A 23,141-nucleotide genomic window follows, 5' to 3' on the forward strand; every position below is an offset into this window, starting at 1 on the left:
TCAGAACTGACAGGTTCTGTACCTCGCATCGTGGTTTTTCATTCCAGTGCAGTGTCTGAGCTTGATTAAAAGCTCCTGCAACCAGAGGAAAGGCAGCTTGGGTTAGTAGATGGGGGCACTAGGCTAGGAGTCAGGAAACCTAGGTTCACTGATTTCAAATCCAGAAGGATCTATTATGATCGTGGATCGTCCGACCTCCTGTATAAAACCCAGACCAGAGAACCTCACCTGGTGATTTCTGCTTCAAGCCCATAACTTCTGTTTTAGTTATTGCAGTGGCTCTGCCTCGGACCTGCTCTGTGACCTCAGACAAGTCACTTCCTCTCTGTGCCTCTGTTTCCTCTCCCACCTTTTGTCTGGTTTCTGTATTTACAGAGTGCGAGCTGGGACTTTCTCACTATGCATCTGGGGGCTGCACAATCTCAGTCAGGGCTTCTAGGTGCTACCGCATTACAAATAATAGAACACCCCTCCCCCCCACACACACACCCACGTGGGGTGTAGATCTCCCTACCAAAGCAACAGTTACCAGTGGGACCCATCACATTCTAGACAGCAAGAGGAATCTTGAAGGTAAATGTGTCGTCTTTAAAATTTTATTTTTTTTTTAAATGTAGGACTAAGGACCACAGAACCTGCTCTCCCTTTTCTTGTGGGAGATGAACATGCTGTGATGCTAGTTTAGTGTCCTAATGAGTCCATGTAACTCCAATAGCCCGCCGCATGCTTAGAGTCCCTGTGGGGTAATTCTTTGGAGTTCAATGGAGATACCAAGGGCTAGACCCTCAGCTTGTGTAAATCCAGCTAAGGCCATGGAGCTTGGCTGATTTTCACTCACCAAGGATAGTTCCAAACTCCTTCATGACCCAACAGGTGCTGCACAGCCGGAGGAAGAGTCCTGCTCTTTGGAGTTCGAGCCAAGACCAGTAATAGTCAAATTTGTCCTATCTAAGGTGCCCAGTTGCAGAGCCACAAGCAAGCTATGCCAAGAACACATGTGCAACGGAGAGGTGTGCACAGCTTCTCTCGCTGGGACCTCACCTTCAGCATGGAGGGCTGAGATAAGCTGGTTCACTGGGGTTGCGGCTATAGGCAGGGGAAGTCCTGCTCTGGCCACAGCAAGCGCAAGCGTAGGTTTGCTGTGCAGCAGAGGGAAGGCAGGGTTCCCAGATCCTTTACGGGGTGCTGGAGCTCATCCGCTCTGGGGCGTGGGGGAAGAAATTGAAGGCAGGGCTGCTGGCATGTGCATGTATGGGCAGTAGCAGCTGTGTTGACTACTGTGTGAGAGGAGGAGAGGAAATATTTGAAACTGCCCCCCCCCCAGGCTATTATCAGAAAGAGCACCCAGGAGACACAGGAAAGGCCGCGCTACGGAGCCAGGTTTTGCAGAGCCACGTGGGTCAGATTTTCAGGACAACAGTGGGGACTGTAACTGACACAAGTGAACATAACAGAGGCCGCAGGGCACTTGGCATTGGCAACAGGGGCGGCTTCCCTACAAGGTGGGGGTAGGGTCTAAGCTATCAGAGAGGAGCGAGAGGCTGGCTGACGTTAGGTCAGCCAACTATTGCACTCCTTTCCCAGGCAGTTCCTTGGGAAAACACACACACACACAGCAGCTGTTGCACATCTCAGACCTGCATGACAGCTGTTCAAAGGAGGGGAGAGGACTCTTGTATCCAAGGCTGGAATGCAGGGGCATGGCTAGGGAGGAGGCAGAACATAATTGCCTACAGTGGAACTTGCTGTTTGCTTTGGGAACATGCCTTGGGATCTTACAGCAGAGCATGAAGGGGTGGACCCTCAGCTGAGGTGACTAAGGGGGCAGGCAGGCAGAGCTGACTCAGAGCAGGGAAGTGCCTGCCTATTTGAGTACCAATATTTCCAAAGGAAGTCCAGGGTCCCGCAGTATATCTCCTCTGCAACCACTGACCCAGCCTGACCTGCTTATCTTGCCAGCCCTGTGCAGATCACAATGCAGCATGGTCTCCCTGCACCACCATTCAGAGGTTCAAGCCAAGGATTTGATCCTTTTTATTGAAGGCCAGATCCTTAAACCACTTTCCAACGGCCTAGGATGCAGTAAGCAAAGGCCCTGCTTAAAACCATCTAGTGAGTCAAACTTTACCCATTCCCATTCTAGGTCTCCCTCTCCCCTGGCTTCACACCAGCTACCCGTATCACAGTGCTAATGCTTGGACAGCAGAGATCATCCCCATGCAGTCTTGACACGCGTTCCTACTGTTCTACTAGTCCACACAGCGTGTATACATCGCCCTGTACGGACATAGCTAGGATGGCAACATACACACATAAGGTGCACCTCTATCTACTGGAAACTGCAGTGTCTGGAGACCGCATTGGCTGCAGGTCAGAGGATGTGCCTTGCGAGTCATTGCCAGCATCAACTACAGACCATCTTTTGCTACAGCACAGGAAATGACAAGCACCCTAGTGCAATGGAGACATGCGCCTTCTCTGATGGGCTCATTTTCGGTTACGAATGGACATAGGACATTTCCATAATGTCTATTGAATTTATTTGGAATTAAACCAATAGGGCTTGGTAGATATTCCCCCGCCCTGTTAAATTCTGCGGGGTTTTAGAGGGATATTTTTAATAAGGTTCCCAAGTCAATCTTTAGCTCTTTATCACTCGGCCTTATCAGCAACCTTTAATCATGTTTACTCAGAATCCTCACTGGCCAGTGGGTCTAGGCCCAGGACAAAGGTTCAGTACCTCTGGATTCCAGGGGAAATGCTTCACTTACTCAGCACATTACCAGTGTGCTCTTTGATGCTTCCTATGGCAGGGCCAGTGCTCAGATAGAGTCTGAACCGTCTCTTAGGCAGTAGGTTTTACTCTCCCAGACTGAGGCCGAGTTCATATGTCTAACGATGGAGAATAATAACGAAAATGAGGAGAAACCGCTGCTTTTTACTTTAAGAAGATTTCATCTCTCTGAAGATTATGGCTTCCTTCTTCCAAATCCTCTGGTAGGGACTCTCTCTATACGAGACATTCATGTCAAGGGAAACGCAACACTTTCAAACAGAAGGGTTGGTGGGCAGTTTTCTTATTCTATAGCAATAGCTTATAAATTGAATCATTTACTAATATTTATTTATACACAAATACAATTTGTTTTTTGCTTAAATATTTTAACAAAATTAAATAGAGGACAAGATTTTAATTCTTAAAAAGCAATAAAAGTGCCAGGAGAGGGGAAATGAAACCTTCACTTGACACCAAAGAATTGATCTTGTATTTACAGATTTTTACCAAGTCTGAGTACAGGGGAGAGTGAGCTTTAGAATACAGACTTTCAGCTTTAATCCTTTTTAAAAAGTGACAGCAAATTATAAATGGTACTCCTTGAGCAGAAGCTTGCAGAGATGCCGAGAAATCAATTCAAGATTATGCAAGTAAAATGTTGAGAAACATGATACAGACAGGGAAGTTAAACAAGTGTAGTTTAATATCCAGTAGCTTGTGTTTAAATCGCAATGCCAGCACTTAAAAAGGCCCAAGCCTATAAAATTCTAATACTAATTGCTGACAGCCCCACTGGCTTCACCTGCTCAGAACCTGGCAGGATCGGGCCCTTAAAGTCATTGTATTTACAGTCACTAGGATGGTAACTGACATTCCAGTTCCTTCCAAGCTGGAAAAAGACCATGTTCTGCAGATAGTGAAATGCCAGAACAGCAGGATTGATTGCCTTCTGCACACACCGAGACAGCACGTTAGGAAAGACATGGACAAATTGGAGAGAAAAGCAACAGAAATGATAAAACGGTTTAGAAAACCTGACTTATGGGGAAAGATTTAAAATTTTTTGGCCATATTTGCTTTTGAGAAAAGGCGGCTGAGGGGAGACAGTCTTAACATATTTGAAGGGCTGTCATAAAGGGGATGGGGATCATCTGTTCTCCATGTCCACCAAAGAAAGGTGGAGAACTAATGGGCTTAAACTGCAGCAAGGGAGATGTAGTTAGAAGGTTATTCCTAATATCCAACCTACCAGGGTAGTTAAGCTCCAATGATGGGGATTGTACAGCCTCCCTATTCTAGAACTTTTCAAGAACAGGTTGGACAAATCCCTGTCAGAGATGGTCTAGCTTTACTTGGGCCTGCCTCAGCACAGGGGGCTGGACTTTATGACTTCGAGGTCCCTTCCAACCCTATGCTTCTATGAACACCCACTCCCCTTTGGAGTCTCTCAGATGAGCCGAGTACTGGAACCAAAGAGTCCTGGTATCCACAGTGGTGCTATTTAAGGCGATTACCAGACTGTGAAATGGTTATAAATGTTTGTGCATAGTTGTATCCAACTTGGGAAAAAAATCACGATTCTCACGCTATTCAGAGTTGTTATAAAGTCCCAGTGGTGCGATTACATGGCTAGCTACACCTCTCCCTGGTCTCTCTGACTGCACCCCCTCAGATATCGGGGTCTCTCTCTCTCTCCCCCCTCCTCCCCCCCCAGGGCAGAGTTCCATAATTCTCCCCCTTTTAGGCCAGGCCCTGAGCGATATACCCTGCATATTGACCATGCTTAGCCTGCAGGTCTGACTAGGTTTGGCGCATGCAGTTCTTCCCTTTGGGAGTCTGAGCCTAGTGGGGATTACAGTGACCAGACAGTACTGTTCAGAAGGCTGTCTATTTTGCAACCAGAACAAAGCGTTTAGAGAAAAGGGATTTTAAAGAGAGTCTCTACCTGTCTATCTTACCGAACGGCTTACTATCCCCGAAGCAGACCTCATTTCTTCAGGCACATCAATGGGTCCTATGTATCAGTCTGGTTCCACCCAGACAAAAAACCACTCCCCCTTTCAGACTCCCTTTTTAAACTGCCACAGCCCTTTTGATCTTTTGGTTTCCAGGCTTTGGCCCTGCTCATCAAAATCCGTTTTGTAAGATGCCTGGAGCCAGGATGTACAGTCTTCAAAGTTAATCGTTCAACCATCATCTCTAAAGAACCCTCAAGTGTTTACCAAGGGGTGGATTATCTTGAGCCATTCTGTTTCCTTTCAGTCCTCCTCATTAACCTAAGTCCATGTAGTCATCAGTAATATCCCAGTAACTAGGTCAACATACATGGTTCACCAGTTATTACAGAGCGGCTCCATTTCCCTCACATGCTGCTCTCAGAGACATGTTACTACATAAGAATCTGTCATTAAACAACAGCAACAAAAGCTTTGCAGAGTAAGTCTGAACAAGTGACCCCTATAAAAGCTTAAAAAAAAATCAGAAGCCATATAAAAACCATGAGTTTTCGTAAAATATTGGGTTCTTTTTAAGTCACCTGGGGCCTGACTCAGCTTTTGAATGCTTGGGGTTTGTCAATACTTTGTTAGCTGAGGCATTGAATGTGTCACAGCCAAACAGCTCCCAGTGCAGGGATTGCTGCCTGCTTGGATCTGTTCTTTGTCTGCATCTCAGAGAATGACTGGTCTAGAGCCAAGCTACAATATGCTGCTATGGTAATGTAACCATCATAATTATGTACATAGTCACTAAAAGTGGCACCCTTGGCGTGTGCATCTCTGCTGGGGAAGGAGTTATGTGCTCCCTGCAGGGACTGTGCTTGTGTCTGTTTGGAAAGTGCTCAGCAATACCAGAAAACAAACAATTCAATTCAAGCCAGATCCCCTGCCCCCATCTGCTCATTGCAGGCCCCGAAACATCACAAAAGTACTTTCAGCAGCAGCTCATTTTCTTCCCCTTTTGGCACATAAGAGATAACGTAAAAGTTCCACACCCATCCTCAGAGACAAGACATCCTGAAAGTCTTGTGCACCATAATGGCTGGGCAGACACACAAGAGGGGTTGGATTTTTCAGGGAGCTCAGCTGAGCGGTAGTTTCAGATGCTGGCAACCTGAGCTCGGTAGTGCAGCCAAATTGCTACTCAGTTTTTCATGCAATTCTCTGCTATTCCCGAATAAAGCCTCACTCCCATGAGAGGAGTGAGAAACCGATGAAAATGACTCCATTTGTGCTTAAAAAAAGTCTCAATTCTAATTTAATGGAGATGGAAGGGACTGACATTGGAGGAAATCCGAAAATAGCCCTATACTCCCCCACTGGCACCATGGGGTACACCCCTCCCTGCATGCTCCACAATATACTCCCTACTTTGCATCTGTGTTTTAAATACCATCAACCGTCCTTGAACAAAAGTGGGAAAAGAAGCCCATTTACATGGATTGCAAATCAGCTAATACTGTGCTGTCTGGGTCCCCGCTGCAATGAAGACGGAAATGCCTTAGAATCTGGGGAAGGCAGAAGTAATGGGAGCAACGCTGGGCAATGTCAGGAAACGAGCCTGTCCTCTCCTTTAACTTGCCTCTGATCACTGGGATCACGGGAGGCAAAGGGGTGAGAGAACAAGCAATTTGTTTTTACAGTGGCATTTTTAAAAGCAGAAAAAACTCCATTAAACCTTCGTCTTGCTCAGATCCCACACAAGGAAATAGCCACTTAGTTTACATTGATCCCAGATAAAATATAAAAGCCACGTGGTCCCGAAGGGAATTACTCTTCATGAAAATCAGTGAATACAAAATACAGTGAAAGGATCAGGATTCCCCAACTGAAGAAAGGCGGCTTTATTGTTTCCCCCCAGAAATATGACACCCCCCACCCCCACCCACTGCTCTTTTTAAGCACCACAGCATTTAACAAGAAAGAGGACGCAGGCTAATAATTAGCCAGATATTGCCTGGTGGGGCACTGTGCAAGCGTCCAGACATACCTCAATTCCCCAGTACTCCAGTCTTGGACTCCCTGAACATGCAGCTCTACCAGTCATGCCCATCAATCCCACCCCGCAGTCCTGCCTGCTACGTCAGTCACACCACCCTGAACTCTGCGGATGCCCCTTGTTCCTGCCCCAAACCACCCATTACTACCCCAAGCATCAAATTAGGGGTCAGTGGGGAGATACAGCCAATGACTTTTTATGGCACCAGTTCCTAACAGAATTGTTTGTTTGATGATTTAAGGCCTTTTTTCTGTTCTAGAGCGAACTCCCTGCTCCCTATGGGCCTTGGATGGAGATTGCCAACAACCTGCCTCACCTGATCCAGAGCCATCAGCTCCGTTCACAAGTGTACAAGGTGCCTATTTAATCCTCTGCTTGAATTCTAGATTCTTGGGGATTAATCTCAAGTTAATGTTGGTGCCAGTCACCTCCGCACCTGCGGCACTGGAGCCTCATCTTCAAACAAAGCTAAACACAAACATTGAAGAAAACAGATTCCAATGTATCGGGATTAAAAAACCAAAAGGGAGAAAAGTAAAACAAAACACACCCACAGCTTCTCCTATACAGTGTGTAATATGGAGAGAATTCCTTCAGGTGTCACTAGAGGTAAAGCACAAAGATGGGCCAGGACTCATCATTTCAGCTAGAAAGCAAATAGGTTTTGGAGTTAATCATAACATGGAACTATTCCAGATTCCTGCATCTAGATCTTTGCTGCAGCACTTTTGATCTCAAATTAGCTCTCGGATTTTTAAAAAAAGGACCAGATGTGAGAGGGAAGAACACCTTTCTGTAAAGCTTTTCTAAAACTGTGATTCTCAACCAGGGGTACTCCGAGGTCTTCCAGGGGATACATCAATTTAGCTAGATATTTGCCTAGTTTAACAACAGGGCTACATAAAAAGCACTAGTGAAGTCAGTACAAATTAAAAAATGTCAGACAGTGACTTGTTTATACTGCTCTATATTATACACTGAAATGTAAGTACAATATTTACATTCCAATTGGTTTATTTTGTAACTATATGGTTAAAATGAGAAAATAAGCAATTTCAGTAATAACGTGCTGTGACACACTTGTATTTTTATGTCTGATTTTGTAAGCAAGTAGGTTTTAAGTGAGGTGAAACTGGGGGTACGCAAGAGAAAGACGCCTCAAAGGGGTACAGTAGTCTGGAACGGATGAGAGCCAGCGCTCTAAAAAGACCAGGGGTTTACCATATAGTAGTGCTACAACTGAGAAGTTCCATCAGTGTAATAAGCCCTATTATTAAGGCAGAAAGAAGCGAAGGCTGAGCAGAGCAGAGAAACCGTTTGTGCTGAAGATGGCAAGGATATTTCACAGAGGTGACAGAGCACAGGGATGGGCATCAGGATGACTGGGTCCTGTTCTGAGCTCAGACTTTGACTTGTTTTGTGATGCAGGGCAAATTATTTTGCTTCAGGGCCTCAGTTGATGGGAGGAGAATATCTCCCCAGGGCACCGGGAGTTGGCCAGGTGCATTGAGATCTCTGGTGGTGTTAATTTTTACCACTCTAAAATGCCTTTTTCACAAGTTTCTCGTTGGCAGATGCCCCAGCTGAGCAGTCAGCATCTCAAAGGGCATCGAGAGCTACACTTGGCCCACCTCGCACTCAGCTTCATCACGATGGGGTTCATCTGGCAAGGAGGAGAGGAGGAGACCGTCAAGGTAAAAGCAGCACCAAACGGGTTATTTGCTCTTTGAAATCAAGAAGATTTTGCTCTTTTCAGATTAATGCCACCAGAATAGGCAGCAGAATGGCCCCCTCCAGGTAAAATGTACCTGCAGAGAGCTGGAGAGTCCATGCCGAGCTGGGAACGGCTTATGCTATTGCCAGCTACAAAGCTCTGAACTTACCTGACATCAGCCAGCATCTATAGCAAAGTGCAGCGTGAGGGTTTGTCTTCTACACTGCAGAAAAAGGAACCGTCTTACCTCGGGTTAAAATAGCAGCCAAGACATGGGAACTCGGCTTTTCACTCAGGTTGGCAGCCTGAGTTCGAACCCCAGCTTCCCTGTAGGCTTTAACTTCAACCCAGATTGCTGGGTCTTCCTTGCTACTTCAACCCGAGTTAAGAACACTCCTTTTTTTGTAGCGTAGATGTTCTCTTGGTGTCTGAGACCAGGGTGTCCCCGGCCCCCTGCAGACGAGGAGCCTGTTACATTTAACATTCCAACTGGATCATTTTCAGGAGAAAATGAATAAGCACAAGTTTGTGTCTTCCAGCTTCTGCCACGAAACCTTGCTGTTCCCTACTGGGAGATCTCTCAGATGCTGGGACTGCCTCCTATCCTGGTTCACGCAGATTTTGTGCTAGCCAACTGGAAGAAAAAGAATCTTAATGGGTAAATGCAAGAACAATGAAATCTACATCTGGACAGACTGAAATTGAGTTGTTACAGTGGTTGTGTCAGGTATCAAATCAGCACAAATGCAACCATTGGTCAATCTAGGAGGAAGGTTTAAGGCCATTTTTGTCCATTTAGATTTTAGCTCTAACATTTTGATAATCCTTTAAAATATTCCCTGTCCTACTCTGTTCTGAGCCTGGCTGGCATGAAGGATGAATATTCCCTACAAAGATCTTTTCAGGTTTGGTGGGAGAGTTCAGCTCTTTGTCAATTGAGGGAGGTTGTGGTGTGCGCCTGCAGGAAAACAGGAGCCAATGCCACATTACTGTTAACATCAGTGTTAGGACAAAATCTCATTCTGAAGCATGCGCACACACGCACACGTCGTCTTTGGTAATAGATTCCATTTCTATATAGTGATTTGTTATTCCTGTCTCCTTTTCTTACACATTTGCTGTCAACACCCGAAACTCCTGTAGGCCTTTGGAAATTGAGTAAGTATCGAATATGCTTATTTATTTAACTGTATTAGCTTTGTTTCAATTCAATTATTTGCTCCATCACCTCAGGGCTCTTTTAGTTTACATCTGTCTCCTGCTACATGAGCACAACATAAAACAGCTCACTCTTGGGCAGAGGAATTCCAGTACCACTTAGCAGCAGCTGGGTGGCCTCTACATGACCCCCAGACTTCTGTAAACCAGATTACAGCTGTGATCTTTCACACATAGATATGGATAGTGGAGACGATGGACTCAGCACATTGGGTGCATGTGGGGTGCTGAGCTCCTTTGAAAAAAAAAAAATCAGACCCTACATGCCCCAGCATGCATTGCCCCACTTTGATCAGAGGGGCCGGCAGTGGGACCTATGAGCCACTTGCAATTTTCACAGGAGGCAGGTGCTGCCATCTGCAATGCAGACGTCTTCCACTCTGAATGCCCAAAGATTTGGGCACGTTAGGTGGGTTCTCAGTGTGTGGCATCCTCTCCCGAATGCGGATGTGGCAGCTGGGGAAGGGGATAAAGAGGAGAAAGGTATTCTATATCCCCCACACTGCTACCTAACCAGCAGCAATATTTGTAGCGTACTAGAGCCTGCCCAAAGCGAGGGCAAACAACACTTGTGTTGCAGGGTCCGGCTAGAACCTGGCTGCACTTCAGAGCAATGAAGGGCCAATTAGTCTCATTGCTAGAATGTGTGTGTTTCAATCTCCACATGTTATATGTGTTTTCAAAATTCTCCTCCTTAAAGGAATCTGGACACCATCTTTTCACTGCCTGGCGGAGAGAGTTTGAGAGGATTCATTCTAGTTACTCTCCTTGTTGAGAAGGCAGCAGCGCCTGGGGTTAAGGTACAGTACAACCCGTGCAGCGCCCTCCTGGGCGGACAAACATTCCTCTCTTAATGCTTTACGACTCTGGATGCAATTCACTCAGATCTGCAGAGACATAGGCAAAGCAGACAGGAGGTCACAGGTATCAGTGGGACGGCCTATTGTCAAAAGAGTCTGTTGAAAAAAAGGTGGTCTGCCCTGCAGTCAGTCAACACAATCCAATCTGAGTCAGATTTACTAGGAATTAAACAGAAGATAAAGATGAAGGGTCACCTGTTCCAGCCTGGCCCAGATCTGTAGTACCCCATCCTGACAAATGGCCGCTCACCTGGAAGAGGAGGGGCGGCTGTTCTCAGAAGACACAGGCTGCTTTGTTAGCAGTCTTGGCAAAGAACTACATGGGATATGAAGAGTGAAGCTGCCTAGGAGGTGTTCCCCAGGGGAAGGTTCTCTCTGTGTTTGTGTAGAACGTGCATATACGGATGCTTGCACTGCTACTGCCCATGCTCCCCCTGTGCTGTCGATTAACAGAGACTGTCACAAACACGGCCAAGGAGACCAATGTCTGCCACTACTCAGGAAGTCACTTGTGCAATCCTGCATTGGGGGCACTGATGGGCACACAATCCCCATCTCTCCTGTGCTTTGGTTTGGGAGATCCCGTCCCAGCATCTGCAGGGTTTCAGAGGTTGGAATTCAGAACTATCTGCACCCTATAGCACGATGGCAGTTTGCTTAGGTTTCTCTTACCATGGCAAGGTGAGAAAGCCCTGCCAGGTGAGCTCAGAATGAGCCAATAAGATAAGGAGAGAGGCACACCGAGGGCACACAAACCCACGTTTCTCCAGTACATCACAGCTCTTCCACTGTTCTCTTACAGGCCATTGTTCAGGCAGGTAATGCCATCCTGCAGCCTGACAAAGAGGCCCTGCATAAGGCCCTGCAAGAGATGGCAAAGGCCATTAAAGAGATGACTGATGCTTTGAAACGGATGCACGGTAATAATACTTCTTCACACTTAAATGTCTTTAGATCACTGTACAAACATTAATTAATTGGGATACAGGAGCAGAAATACATTTGCACTCAGGAGTATAGTATCGGGGGTAGCCGTGTTAGTCTGTATCCACAAACACAACAAGGAGTCCTCCGGTGGCACCTTAAAGACTAACAGATTTATTTGGGAATAAGCTGTCGTGAGTAAAAATCCACTTCTTCAGATGCATGGAGTGAAAATTACAGATGCAGGCACTGTTATACTGACACATGAAGAGAAGGGAGTTACTGCACACGTGGAGAACCAGTGTTGACAGGGCCAATACAATAGTCCACTCCCAATAATTGAGGAGGTGGTGTCAATTCCAGGAGAGGAAAAAGTTGATTCTCTAATGAGCCAGCCACTCCCAGTCCCTATTCAAGCCCAAATTAATGGTGTTAAATTTGTTACTCACCAGCAATTACACACCACTCCACAGAAACACTACCCCAGGAACCAAACCCTGTAACAAGCCTCGTTGCCTAATCTGTCCCCATATCTACTCTAGCGACACCATCAGAGGACCCATCCACATCAGCCACACCATCATGGGCTCATTCACCTGCACATCTACCAATGCGATATATGGCATCATGTGCCAGCAATGCCCCGCTATCATGTACATTGGCCAAACTGGACAGTCTCTACTTAAAAGGATAAATGGACACAAATCAAACATCAGGAATAGTAACATACAAAAGCCAGTAGAGGAACACTTCAGTCTCCCTGGACATTCTATAACCGATTTACAAGTAGCCATACTTGAACAAAAAAAACGCTTCAAAAAACAGACTTCAAAGAGAAACTGCAGAACTAAAATTAATTTGCAAATTTAACACCATTAATTTGGGCTTGAATAGGGACCGGGAGTGGCTGGCTCATTACAGAAGCAACTTTCCCTCTCCTGGAATTGACACCTCCTCATCAGTTATTGGGAGTGGACTATTGTATTGGCCTTGTCAACACTGGTTCTCCACTTGTGAGGTAACTCCCTTCTCTCCATGTGTCAGTATAACAGTGCCTGCATCTGTAATCTTCACTCTATGCATCTGAAGTGGGGGTTCAATATCTTCATTAATGATCTGGAGGATGGCGTGGATTGCCCCTCAGCAAGTTTGCAGATGACGTTAAACTGGGAGGAGTGGTAGATACACTGGAGGGTAAGGATAGGATACAGAGGGACCTTGACAAATTAGAGGATTGGGCCAAAAGAAATCTGATGAGGTTCAACAAGGACAAGTGAAGAGTCCTGCACTTAGGACGGAAGAATCCCATGCACTGCTACAGACTAGGGACCGAGTGGCTGGCAGCAGTTCTACAGAAAAGGACCTAGGGATTACAGTGGATGAGAAGCTGGATATGAGTTGACAGTGTGCCCTTGTTGCCAAGAAGGCTAACAACATTTTGGGCTGTATAAGTAGGGGCACTGCCAGCAGATGGAGAGGCGTGATAACTCCCCTCTATTTGACATTGGTGAGGCCTCATCTGGAGTACTGTGTCCAGTTTTGGGCCCCACACTACAAGAAAAATGTGGAAAAATTGGAAAGAGTCCAGCGGAGGGCAACAAAAATGTTTAGGGGTCTGGAGCACATGATTTATGAGGAGAGGCTGAGGGAACTGGGATGGTTTAGTCTGCAGAAGAGAAGAATGAGGGGGGGGTGGATTTGATAGCTGCTGTCAAATTACCTGAAGGGGGTTCCAAAGGAGGATGGATCTAGACTGTTCTCAGTGGTAGCAGATGACAGAACAAGGAGTAATGGTCTCAAGTTGCAGTGGGGGAGGTTTAGGTTGGATATTAGGAGAAACTTTTTCAGCAGGAGGGTGGTGAAGCACTGGAATGGGTTACCTAGGGAGGTGGTGGAATCTCCTTCCTTAGAGGTTTTTAAGGTCAGGCTTGACAAAGTCCTAGCTGGGATGATTTAGTTGGGGATTGGTCCTGCTTTGAGTAGGGGGTTGGACTAGATGATCTGAGGTCCCTTCCAACCCTGATATTCTATGATATGGGGGGGTGGGGGGAACATGCCCTTGAGATCATTTACAGCTCTCAGCCAGCAGGGGCCAAGGCAGAGGGATGGTACTGAAGTCTCAGGAGGACGGCAGAGCCAGCATCACGGCGTCAAGGAAGAATCCATACAGCAATATAAGCAACAGCCCAAGCTACTGAGCTCTTGGCCAGAGACAGCTTAATTCTGCTTCATCAGCCAATCACATGGTGCAACAGCTCACAGTACCTGGAGTTTCATTATTTCAAGTGAACGTTCAGTGCCATGAATAAAGCTTACGGGAGCATTAAAGGGGCCAGGTCACATTTTGGAGGGTGATGGTGACAGCACACAGCATTCCAGCTTCCTCCGCAAGTTGTTTTTCTAAAGATTCAGGGCATTTTTCTCTCAGACTGAGAAGGAAGGTGATGGGAGATGGGGGAGGGCTGATGCAGATGTAACTAACTGGCATTGGCTTGGAGTGACATCACAATTTGATTTCTTTCCTAGACTATGTGGATCCAGCAATATTTTATGCCGTGATCCGGATCTTTCTGTCTGGGTAAGTACGAGGTGATCATTCCAGAGGGAAATGCGCATGTCAGCAACTCCCAAGGGTAGAGAAGAGACTGTTGGAGGAAGGCAGCCCTAATGTAGGTACATCGGGTGCCACAGTCTCTCTCGTGTGGCAGGGATAACTCGGGTTATAGTGAGTGACGCCCTTGTGCCTAGGCACGAGGAGAAGAGCCCTCTCTTTTGAAAAGGGAATGTTTGGTTTGCTTTATCCACGTTGGGCCAGCCCAACGCATGGGACGAAGATGTCATAGGGACTCAGGTGTGTTCCACCCTGCCCCAATCCCAAGCTTCTCATATATGGAGACAGTGGTCACAGGAACCTGGATCAGCCAGAGAGCACAGCACAATGGCTGGTCAGAATTCCTCTTCTGCCTTTCCCCATGATCTGTCCCTGCCTTTCAAAAGATCAACTCTCCCCCCGACCCCTGGTGTTCTCTGCACCATGAGCATTGTTAGTATCAATCATACGGAAACAGATTCTGAAAAGTTCTTGATCCAGCTATCAACCCTAGGAGATGGTGGTTTTTTGTTGGACACATTGTTAATTATTTGTACTGCCTCAGAGCCCTAGTCACAGGACAATGCGGCCCTGTTCCACTGAACAAAACAGTCCTTGCCCCAAAGAGATTACAGTCTAAGTACTTTCAGCTCTCTCTTCCTGACCTTGTGCTATATAGTTTCTATAGACATTGCTGGAAGGCCAGTAGGTCTCTTCTGCTAAATGCTGTTCGGAATCACATTAACAAATTACCTTGCCACTGTTTTAACAGGATGCCGCTCATTAACAGAGGGAAAAAAAAACCAAAAACAACCAACCACCACCACCACCAAAAAAAATCCCCCGCCCCCCCACTCGTGTATGTAAAGCAAAAAGATAGATCTCAGGAATAATTGAAGTCTTGTTCAAAACGCCTTTGTCATGCCAGATCCTCACTTGGAGAGCTCAGAACTCCCAAAGTTACTCTAATACCAGTGTTATTTTTGGGTTGCTAATTTTAATTTTGTAACAGGTTTCAGTGTTCCCGCGTGTAAAGGCCTGCTGCATCTTAAATTTTCTTCAGTTTTCCATCTAAACTGACCTTGTCTTGAAGGTTGTCAGCCTGAAAACACATGCCTTTTAAACTCTGTTCTGTTATAAACAGCACAGGACTGGAGGTTACTATAAATGTATTTCTGGGAGAGCTAAAAATAACTGAAAGTTTGATAAAACTATTTTCCCTCTTAGATTTGTATAACAGCTGTTCCTGGAAGTTAAAATAAGGGGGAGGGTCAGCCCCAGACACCTAACTGGAACCTCCAAAATTGCAACCTTTCAGTAGTATAAACAGCTAAATACATACATTCTTCAGAAGCCAGGAGATATATTCATTGCAGGGCACAGTTATTTCCAGAATCCGGATTCCTGCCCCCACCCCTTTCCATTCAGAGCTTTTAGCCATTTGTAAACATGGATGCATAAAGCAAACATTGCAGGGTTTGGATGAGTGGTGGAAAAAGCACATCAGGTCAGGAAAAACCACAACTAGCCAGTTTATTGGTTTGCTCAAGACTAGTGTTTGTGAGGGTAGGGGAATTACATCACATAAAGGTAAAACCCTGCACTCCATTACAGGAAATTGAAGTTGTCCCTACTCTGTATCCAGAGGAATCATTACGCTAAGGAAAGGTGACAAGGAAAAAAAAACAAACCCAAAAAACAAATAAAAAACAAACTTTTAGGACTTAGTAATATCTGCCTCAAATGCTCTCCTAACCCAGAAGATCTGAGAATATAGCAATGTTATTTTGCTATTATTTTCCTTTTAGCAAAACCAAAACCACCAAACACAAGTTTCCCAGCAACAGTGATGGAGTTTGGGGTGATACCACTGCAATTGGTCCTGCTTTGAGCAGGGGGTTGGACTAGATGACCTCCTGAGGTCCCTTCCAACCCTGATATTCTATGAAATTCATTTTCAGGTGACAGAGCATGTATGCTTTCCACTACCATGGTTCACACTATCACATAGTCAAGCCTGGTGCTTTATAGGAAAGCAAGACAGGTCCCCGGTGCAAGGAGATTCCAAAGACACAAAATGCAGCTAGGTTTCTAGCTTCCCATTTAAAGTCAGGGACAGGGGGGTTAGATAGGAGCCTAACTGCCCTTTTGATCTTTTAATAACCCCCCTTGCCATCTAGTCTAACAGGCATGACATTTTAATATTCGGTGCTGAGGAAGAATTGTTTAGAAAATTTTAGCTCATAGCAAACCTGTAAGCTCTGCACTATAAATTAAAAGGAGAAATTGAGAGATGTTGGTTTCAAAACCATAGAATGGATCAATCACTATTATGCAGCAGTCCCGTGGGCTACTACAATGAGCCAGCATACTCTTGGTGTCTGAGACAACTAAGGTTACATTTTAAGACCACTACACAGTCATTTCAGAGTAACCACCCTGGAGGTTAATGAAAATCGAGTGTCCAATCCCTGCATATTACCCTGAGAGCTTGCTCCTTGCAATTATATGTTCTGTTGCTGAAGAATACACACACACTTAAAAAAGCCATACCCCTTTTAATTCCTAAAGAACTATACAGAATGGAATTAAACTCTTGGCTCCTGGGATTTTATCTTGATACAATGCTTTACCATCATACTGGTCACTGCCAAAATATCATTTTATATACATCCTGTTTCAATAGAGACCCTTCCCCCCCCACCCACTACATTGTGGCCCTGTGCAAGTGTTACGCTTCTCCTGAGTATTCCAGGCAGCCAGGAAAATCCGAGCTGTCGTCATTCTGCTTGATGCGATTGTTAATAAAGGGCTTAAAATAGGCATTGTTGATCTCATGAGCATCTCCAACATCTGGCTACAGAAGGTTCTAAATGATAGTTTACAAATAAGCGCACAGCATGAGCGTCATTAGATACACACACACACACACACAGCGCTCTTCTATCCAGAGCACATTTTCTGCAGCACTTAACCCAGCAGATGACGACACAGGTCTGGGTGGCGTACAAGGATTATGCAGCGGTCTTTGATGGCTCATCCCCAGTACCATCACTTATTTCTCCTGGTGAATTTTCTTGAGATGTGATGGATGGGTTATATTTTTAAATACAAGGGGGGAAAAATCAGTATTGGTGCTGTTGGTTTGTTGTATTCATTATTCATGCAGCACAACAATCGAACGTCTCACTTTACAGAAAAATGGCGGGTCCCTAATCTGATTCGCTGCAGTCTGCATTACACTACCATGGCATGGGATGACAAAGACAGGATGGGGAAGGGAAGTATCGGAGGATGAGGCATGAAAGGAGCTTGTTGTTACATATGCATCTTATGTTCAGTTTCTTCCAGTGTAATATATTAACATTTGAGGACTTGACTTGAAGTGAAGGTTAGCCCTGAGATGATGATGTATGAGTCATACCTAGGAGGACTTACTCCATCTGGCCTGTGTAGGGTTCTTAGCTCACTGAAGCACCATTTCTTATTGCCTTGCATTCTCGTTAAGGTGGAAAGATAACCCAGCAATGCCAGGAGGGCTGATATATGAAGGAGTTTCTGATGAGCCTATGTCATATTCTGGAGGGAGCGCAGCACAGAGCACAGTACTTCATGCCTTTGACGAGTTATTAAAAATTCGTCATAGCAAGGAAAGCAGTAAGTCAAACAACACTTCGCTTATTTGTTTAAACGAATGACTGTGACTCTGTATCAGGTATATTTACGAATGGATAAAGCTTTGTGTAAATCAGACTGTCTCAAAATCCACCTGCTTCTGTGTCAGCTGGGAAGAAGTTCCCTTCAATACATTGTGGAAAGATGTCTATTAAACCCAAGTTCTGGCAGCCCCATTACCAAATCCCAAAGGCATGTCCTAATTAATAGAATAATTCAAACCAAACAGGTCTGTCTAGGTTATATATGGACACTGCACTGGCAGGAAGTGCAAGACTTCAGAGGCTGCCAGTAACATCAACTTACCCCCATGTACACACTTTATAGGGCTGATGCGGGGGGGGAAGCCAGTACAAATTACCGGGGCCCAGCGGTCCAGAAGGGGGCCCAGGGCCCGTTTCCGCACCCCCCTCATCGGCCCTGTTTAGCCAGTCTACCCTTGCTGGGGGGCCTGAAAATTTTTTTTCACCGGGGCCCAAACCCACTCTCGGCAGCCCTGTTTATAATCAGCCTAACTAGGAACTGAAACGAGGACATGTGGGCGAGGAGTGGCCATTGGCTTTGGGGTTAAATATGTAACCTTAGTGGTGTGCTGCAGTGGGGGGAGGGGATGGGTTCTTTTCACATTCCATTTAGTCCTATTCTATTGAAAGGAGATAAAGCAGGAGGGGAAGCAAAGCTGCCTGTACATGTTGTTAATAAAGGGCTTGATGCATGACTTGATGTCCCTGCCTCATGGAGATAAACAGGGCGCATGAGGAATAAGCAGCAACAAAGATGGAAAAGTAATTTACACATGCTGGAGGTTTCTGCAGCACCCGTTTCAGTGAGAATGAACACCGTCCCAGCAGAAGCTCCTCAACCTCTGAAGGTGCATTTCCTAGCCTGCCTTAGGTATAAAAGCCACCCCTTGCAGAGTGCCACCACAAGTCCAATGCCCTACTTAAGTTGGGTTTAAGCCCTCCTTCAAGGAGAGCAGTGGCGCATCGGCCTGGGGCTGAATTTCACCCACGGGACCTGAAACTCTCGGATTCGTTTTCTAGCTGTGTTACCAAATCACAGTGTGCCCCTGGCCTCAGTTTCCCCACATGTAGAATGGAGATGCTGAGGCTTTCCAACCTTGCAAAGCACTATGAAGCCTGCTACCAGAGTGAATATTGAGACTTTTCTAAAATCTGAGCAGATTTGAACTGAATATGCTCAACGTGATTTTTCATTGGCTTATATCTGAACTATAAATAGGGCCTCTTACAAATAGGCTCATGCTGAAAACTGCAATTTATATTGATCAGTTTTTTTAAAGGCACTTAAATGTTTTTAATTCTCTTGATTATTTTCCCCCCAGTTACATAGATATACCTTGAAAGAACATAAAGAATGGAAAGTGATAGTGTTTTAGTCTTAAGCAAGGCTAAATGAACTCCAGCATCTCTCCAGATTTATTGCATGCATTTGGTTTATTAGGGATATTTTTCTTGGTATAAGAGCAAATATTACTCATTGGGGATATTTAGCCACATGCATTTGTGAAGAGAGACGATATTACATTAAGTGTCTCTAGTCTACTCTGTAATTTGCGTAGGGTTGCTACAGGATCAGTATGATGGATTAATAGCCTCCAGGCCTGGAAAAGTTGTCTCCAATTGCCCTCTTAGGATATAGAGCAAGTCACCATCACTGTTACCGTCAAGGGGCAGACAGAGACTCAGGCAGTACCTTCCCTACCAAGACCTCTGGCTACCGGGAAGCAATGGATGGGAGTTCTGGGTGCAGTTGGGAATATAAGATTGTTTTCTATGCTTGGAATCTGCAAGCAAATCTGACTTAGTTCACAAATGCAAAAGTGCTGGGTGGGTTTCAATCTAGTCCCTTATTGATCCATGTCAATTCTACACAGCTGGCATTCTGCGCTCTGCATGTCAGTGAGTGCTTGGCAGGTCAGGGCTGAGACACGCTGACAGGATATTTTGGGGAAAATCAGGAGAGCTCCTGTCAGCAGCACTCTAGAACTAATCACAGTGGGCTAGAGGTTACGCAGGTACCAATATTAAAGTATTCCCTGGGAACTGTCAAGATTAGCTTTAACAATTAATAGCTCCCCCTTCCCATCTTTGGCTAAGTGATTCACCTCTTCCTTTGTTGGTCTTTTGCAGCTGCATTTCTACACAGGATGAGGGACTACATGCCACCCCACCACAGGGCCTTCATAGAAGAAATCCAGTCTGCCCCTTCACTGAAGCAACATATACTGTCCTCTGGAAATGAGAAGCTGCGCATAGCTTACAACCAGTGTGTGTCCGTTCTGGCAGACTTGAGAACCTACCACATTGCTATCGTCACCAAGTTCATCATCACAGCAGCTGCTAATGCCAAAGCCAAGAAAGGAAAGCCAAGCCACTGGGCGGGCAACTTTCAGATTAACCCGCCTTCGTCGTTACAAGAGAGGGGCACCGGTGGCTCAGGTATCCTGAGCTTCTTGAAGAGTGTCAGGGACACGACAAGAGCAGGGATAATACAGGGTTAAACGCTGTCGTGCCACATGCGTTTTACTAGGGACGAGACGAATGTGCAAGCTTAAGACCAAAAGAGCTTTTTGTTTAATATTTGCATTTGCGCCTGTGCCAGCATCTGGCTGGGATCACCCCAGCTGAAAGGTCCATCTTAAGTAGAGCATCCTATGCCCCATTTCTATGAACACAAAAGCCATTCAGTGTTGGGAATAAGTGAACGCTGGGGTGATTCACTAGAAGAAAACCATTGCCCATCTGACACATGGGGTATGTCTACACAGGGATAAAAGACCTGCGGCGCAGCATGGCTGGCCCAGGTCAGCTGACTCAGGCTTGTGGGGCTAAACATTGCTGGGTAGACGTTCGGCGTGGGACTGAGCCTGAATGTCTACACAGCAAATGTTTAGCCCCATGAACCTGAGTCAGCCATGGTTTTATCATCCCTGTGTGGACTTACCCTTTGCTTCACCTTCATTCAGACAGGAAGCTGCAGAACTTTCCTGCAGCTCAGCAGCCTGGCAGTTCCCAAGGCAAAAAGTCCCTCCCGTGATGAGCACATTGTGACATGAGTCACAGGTGGCCTGACGGGGCTGCTGGTGGGGGCTAAGAGAGAGAGAGAGAGAGAGAGAGAGAGAGACTCAAAAATTCAGGCCAGTTATGTAGGAGCTTGAATACAGATTAATGGGTCCAAGTATTAGGCACCCAGTTCTGAGAAATGTGATCAGTATTCCAAAACTAACATTCATCCTGAACGTTCTCTTAATACTAGCAAGTACTTGAACAACATGGAATCTTTCCTACCCACTCTCAGGCTGCCAGCAACATTACTTTTCACCCCTTGTCTCAGCAGGAGCTTCAGCAATACCGATTGTAATAAATAAATAAGTAAGTAAATAAATAAAATAAATAAAAACAGATCCATGGCCTCGTTTGCTGGGGGAAGCCAGTCCAGACTGCGAGGCTCAGAAGAATAAGGGGAGCATCTCTGACCTTAAACTATGAATCTCTAAGGATTTTTTTTGTTTTGGTAACATTTATCAATTCTACAAGACTGTCTGTCAAAGGGAACAGAGTATCCGGGTTTATAAGAAGCATAAGATATGGAGCAAATGTGGCACCCATTAAAAGGCTCAGAAGGCAGTATTTCTTGGTAGTTCACTACTTTCTGGGTATGATCAGCCCATAGGAGCCTGTTCTGGCACAGTGCGGGTAAGCACACATCCTGCCAGTGCTTTTGGTGAAATCTCCATGGAAGCAGATGGCACTGGTGTCCTGCCTCTTCCCTGCTCCCGCAGTTGTAGTTAAACCTCAGTTGCATTAAATTGCTTAATAAAAATCAGGATTTTTTAAAATATTTGTTTACTGTTACTGCAAAGAAGGGCATTACATATAAGGGAAGCAGTAAGTCCAAAAGGTACCCCTATCGCTTGTGAAGTCACCGAGAAACCCAAGTCTGTCACTAGAGCAGAGGGTACTCTGTTCTCCTTGATAAAGGAGCATGGCAATTCTCTCTGGGGTTCCCAAAGGGGCCTTGCGAAATCTGACTTTCAGTGGAAGTTGGACACAGGACTCGAAAGTCCTGACCTCCATGGGCCTATAGTCTCATTTGCTAATTTCAGCCCTGGTCCAGCAAATGGATTCTTGCATCCATGAAACAACCCATTGGCTTTGTTGGCCTCTCCACAGGACAACAGAGTCCACTCGCATGGGTCCACCTGTACAGTCTACTGCACCAGGGATGTCATCATCTGTCACCCTCCATCATTCAGATAGAGTTTAGTGTTTAACGTATCCCTCCTCTGCCCACCATGCCAGGCTCAGGCCCTTTGCTTTCCTCCTCCCGCTGCCACCTTTGTGCCATCTTCCACACACACAGAAATCCCCCAATCGTCCTGTCTCCTCGTCCAAATCCCTCCTAAACACTCACTTCTTGCATCAGGTAGCAAGCACTAACCCATGTCAGTCGAACGTTGCCTTCTCCGTCCAACAGAGCGCAGGTAACGGGGGAGCAGAGAAATGTCAAATTCAGCTCATCCTCTTAGTCTCCCACGCATCTTATCTGTGTCTGAGCCATAAATCCCTGGGGCTAAGGCCCACAGTGTAGAGGTTGAGCAGATTGTCAGCACTTAAGTATCACTACCAATGCGTTCCTAAAGCTTCTGGATGCCAGGGTGAGGGGCACGTCACAGTGAGGTCCCAGATCATGTTTAGAGCTCACTGGGTAGCAGGACTTGTCTGGAAACCAGCCAGGAAAAGACATTGTGGGACAGAAATCAATAATCTGAACATATGCAGTCCACAAACCCAGGACCTGACCTGCCATACAGTCCTCACAAAGGATTAAACAGCAGCCAAAGGGGTTCCCCTTGGGGCCTGGTTATTTTATCTTGCCAACGAGTGCTGTACACCCGTCTCCATTTATTCCATTTGGAACCTAGAGACACAGTAACTCCTTTAGGACTTGATTCTCTGGTGCCTTGCCCCATGTGTGCAGAGTCCTTTCAGCCAGTGCAAGATGGGTGTTAAAATGCTGCCATTTCACAGTCACTTTGCACTAATGGAAACGATTGCACGAGAAACATGGCAGTGGAGACTCCGGCCCCTGATGCTGCCAGGAACATTGGATCCAGAGAATAGTTTTCAGATGTAAAATATAAATCAGAATACATTTGTGACAAGTCATTAAAAGGGGTGGGGAGGAAGCCACTGCAATTCTGACACATTTAGTAGATTTCAAAACAAGAGATAGCTACAATAATCTGCATTATAAACTGTACTGAGGCAACAATGGTTGTTGAAAGGAGAGAAAGATCAGACCTTTCGGAAAGAGCTGTGAATAACCCTCTTGTTGTCAGGGAGATTTCTAGGAATTTAAAAT

At 45.8% G+C, this 23,141-nt stretch overlaps 1 protein-coding gene across 3 annotated transcripts; it reads left to right on the forward strand.

The window, feature by feature from the left end:
* The first annotated feature begins 523 nt into the window (after positions 1-523).
* Positions 524-21,284, forward strand: LOC120399465 (indoleamine 2,3-dioxygenase 2-like). 3 transcript variants are annotated; one of them, XM_039527718.1, is made up of 10 exons: positions 524-573; positions 7,032-7,127; positions 8,347-8,466; positions 9,026-9,144; positions 9,630-9,644; positions 10,405-10,504; positions 11,367-11,484; positions 14,015-14,066; positions 17,587-17,735; positions 19,907-21,284. In XM_039527718.1, the coding sequence occupies exons 2-10, from the start codon at positions 7,062-7,064 to the stop codon at positions 20,275-20,277; spliced, it is 1,110 nt and encodes a 369-aa protein (XP_039383652.1). In that variant the 5' UTR covers positions 524-573; positions 7,032-7,061; the 3' UTR covers positions 20,278-21,284. The 3 variants fall into 3 exon arrangements, with proteins under 3 accessions (XP_039383652.1, XP_039383651.1, XP_039383653.1); XM_039527717.1 differs by lacking the exon at positions 524-573 and adding an exon at positions 2,794-2,997; XM_039527719.1 differs by lacking the exon at positions 524-573 and having other exon boundaries at positions 7,067-7,127; positions 8,333-8,466.
* The last annotated feature ends 1,857 nt before the right edge of the window (positions 21,285-23,141 follow it).

This window comes from Mauremys reevesii, linkage group 2 (genome assembly GCF_016161935.1).
Source record: "Mauremys reevesii isolate NIE-2019 linkage group 2, ASM1616193v1, whole genome shotgun sequence".
In the NCBI taxonomy this organism is placed as follows: domain Eukaryota; kingdom Metazoa; phylum Chordata; order Testudines; family Geoemydidae; genus Mauremys; species Mauremys reevesii.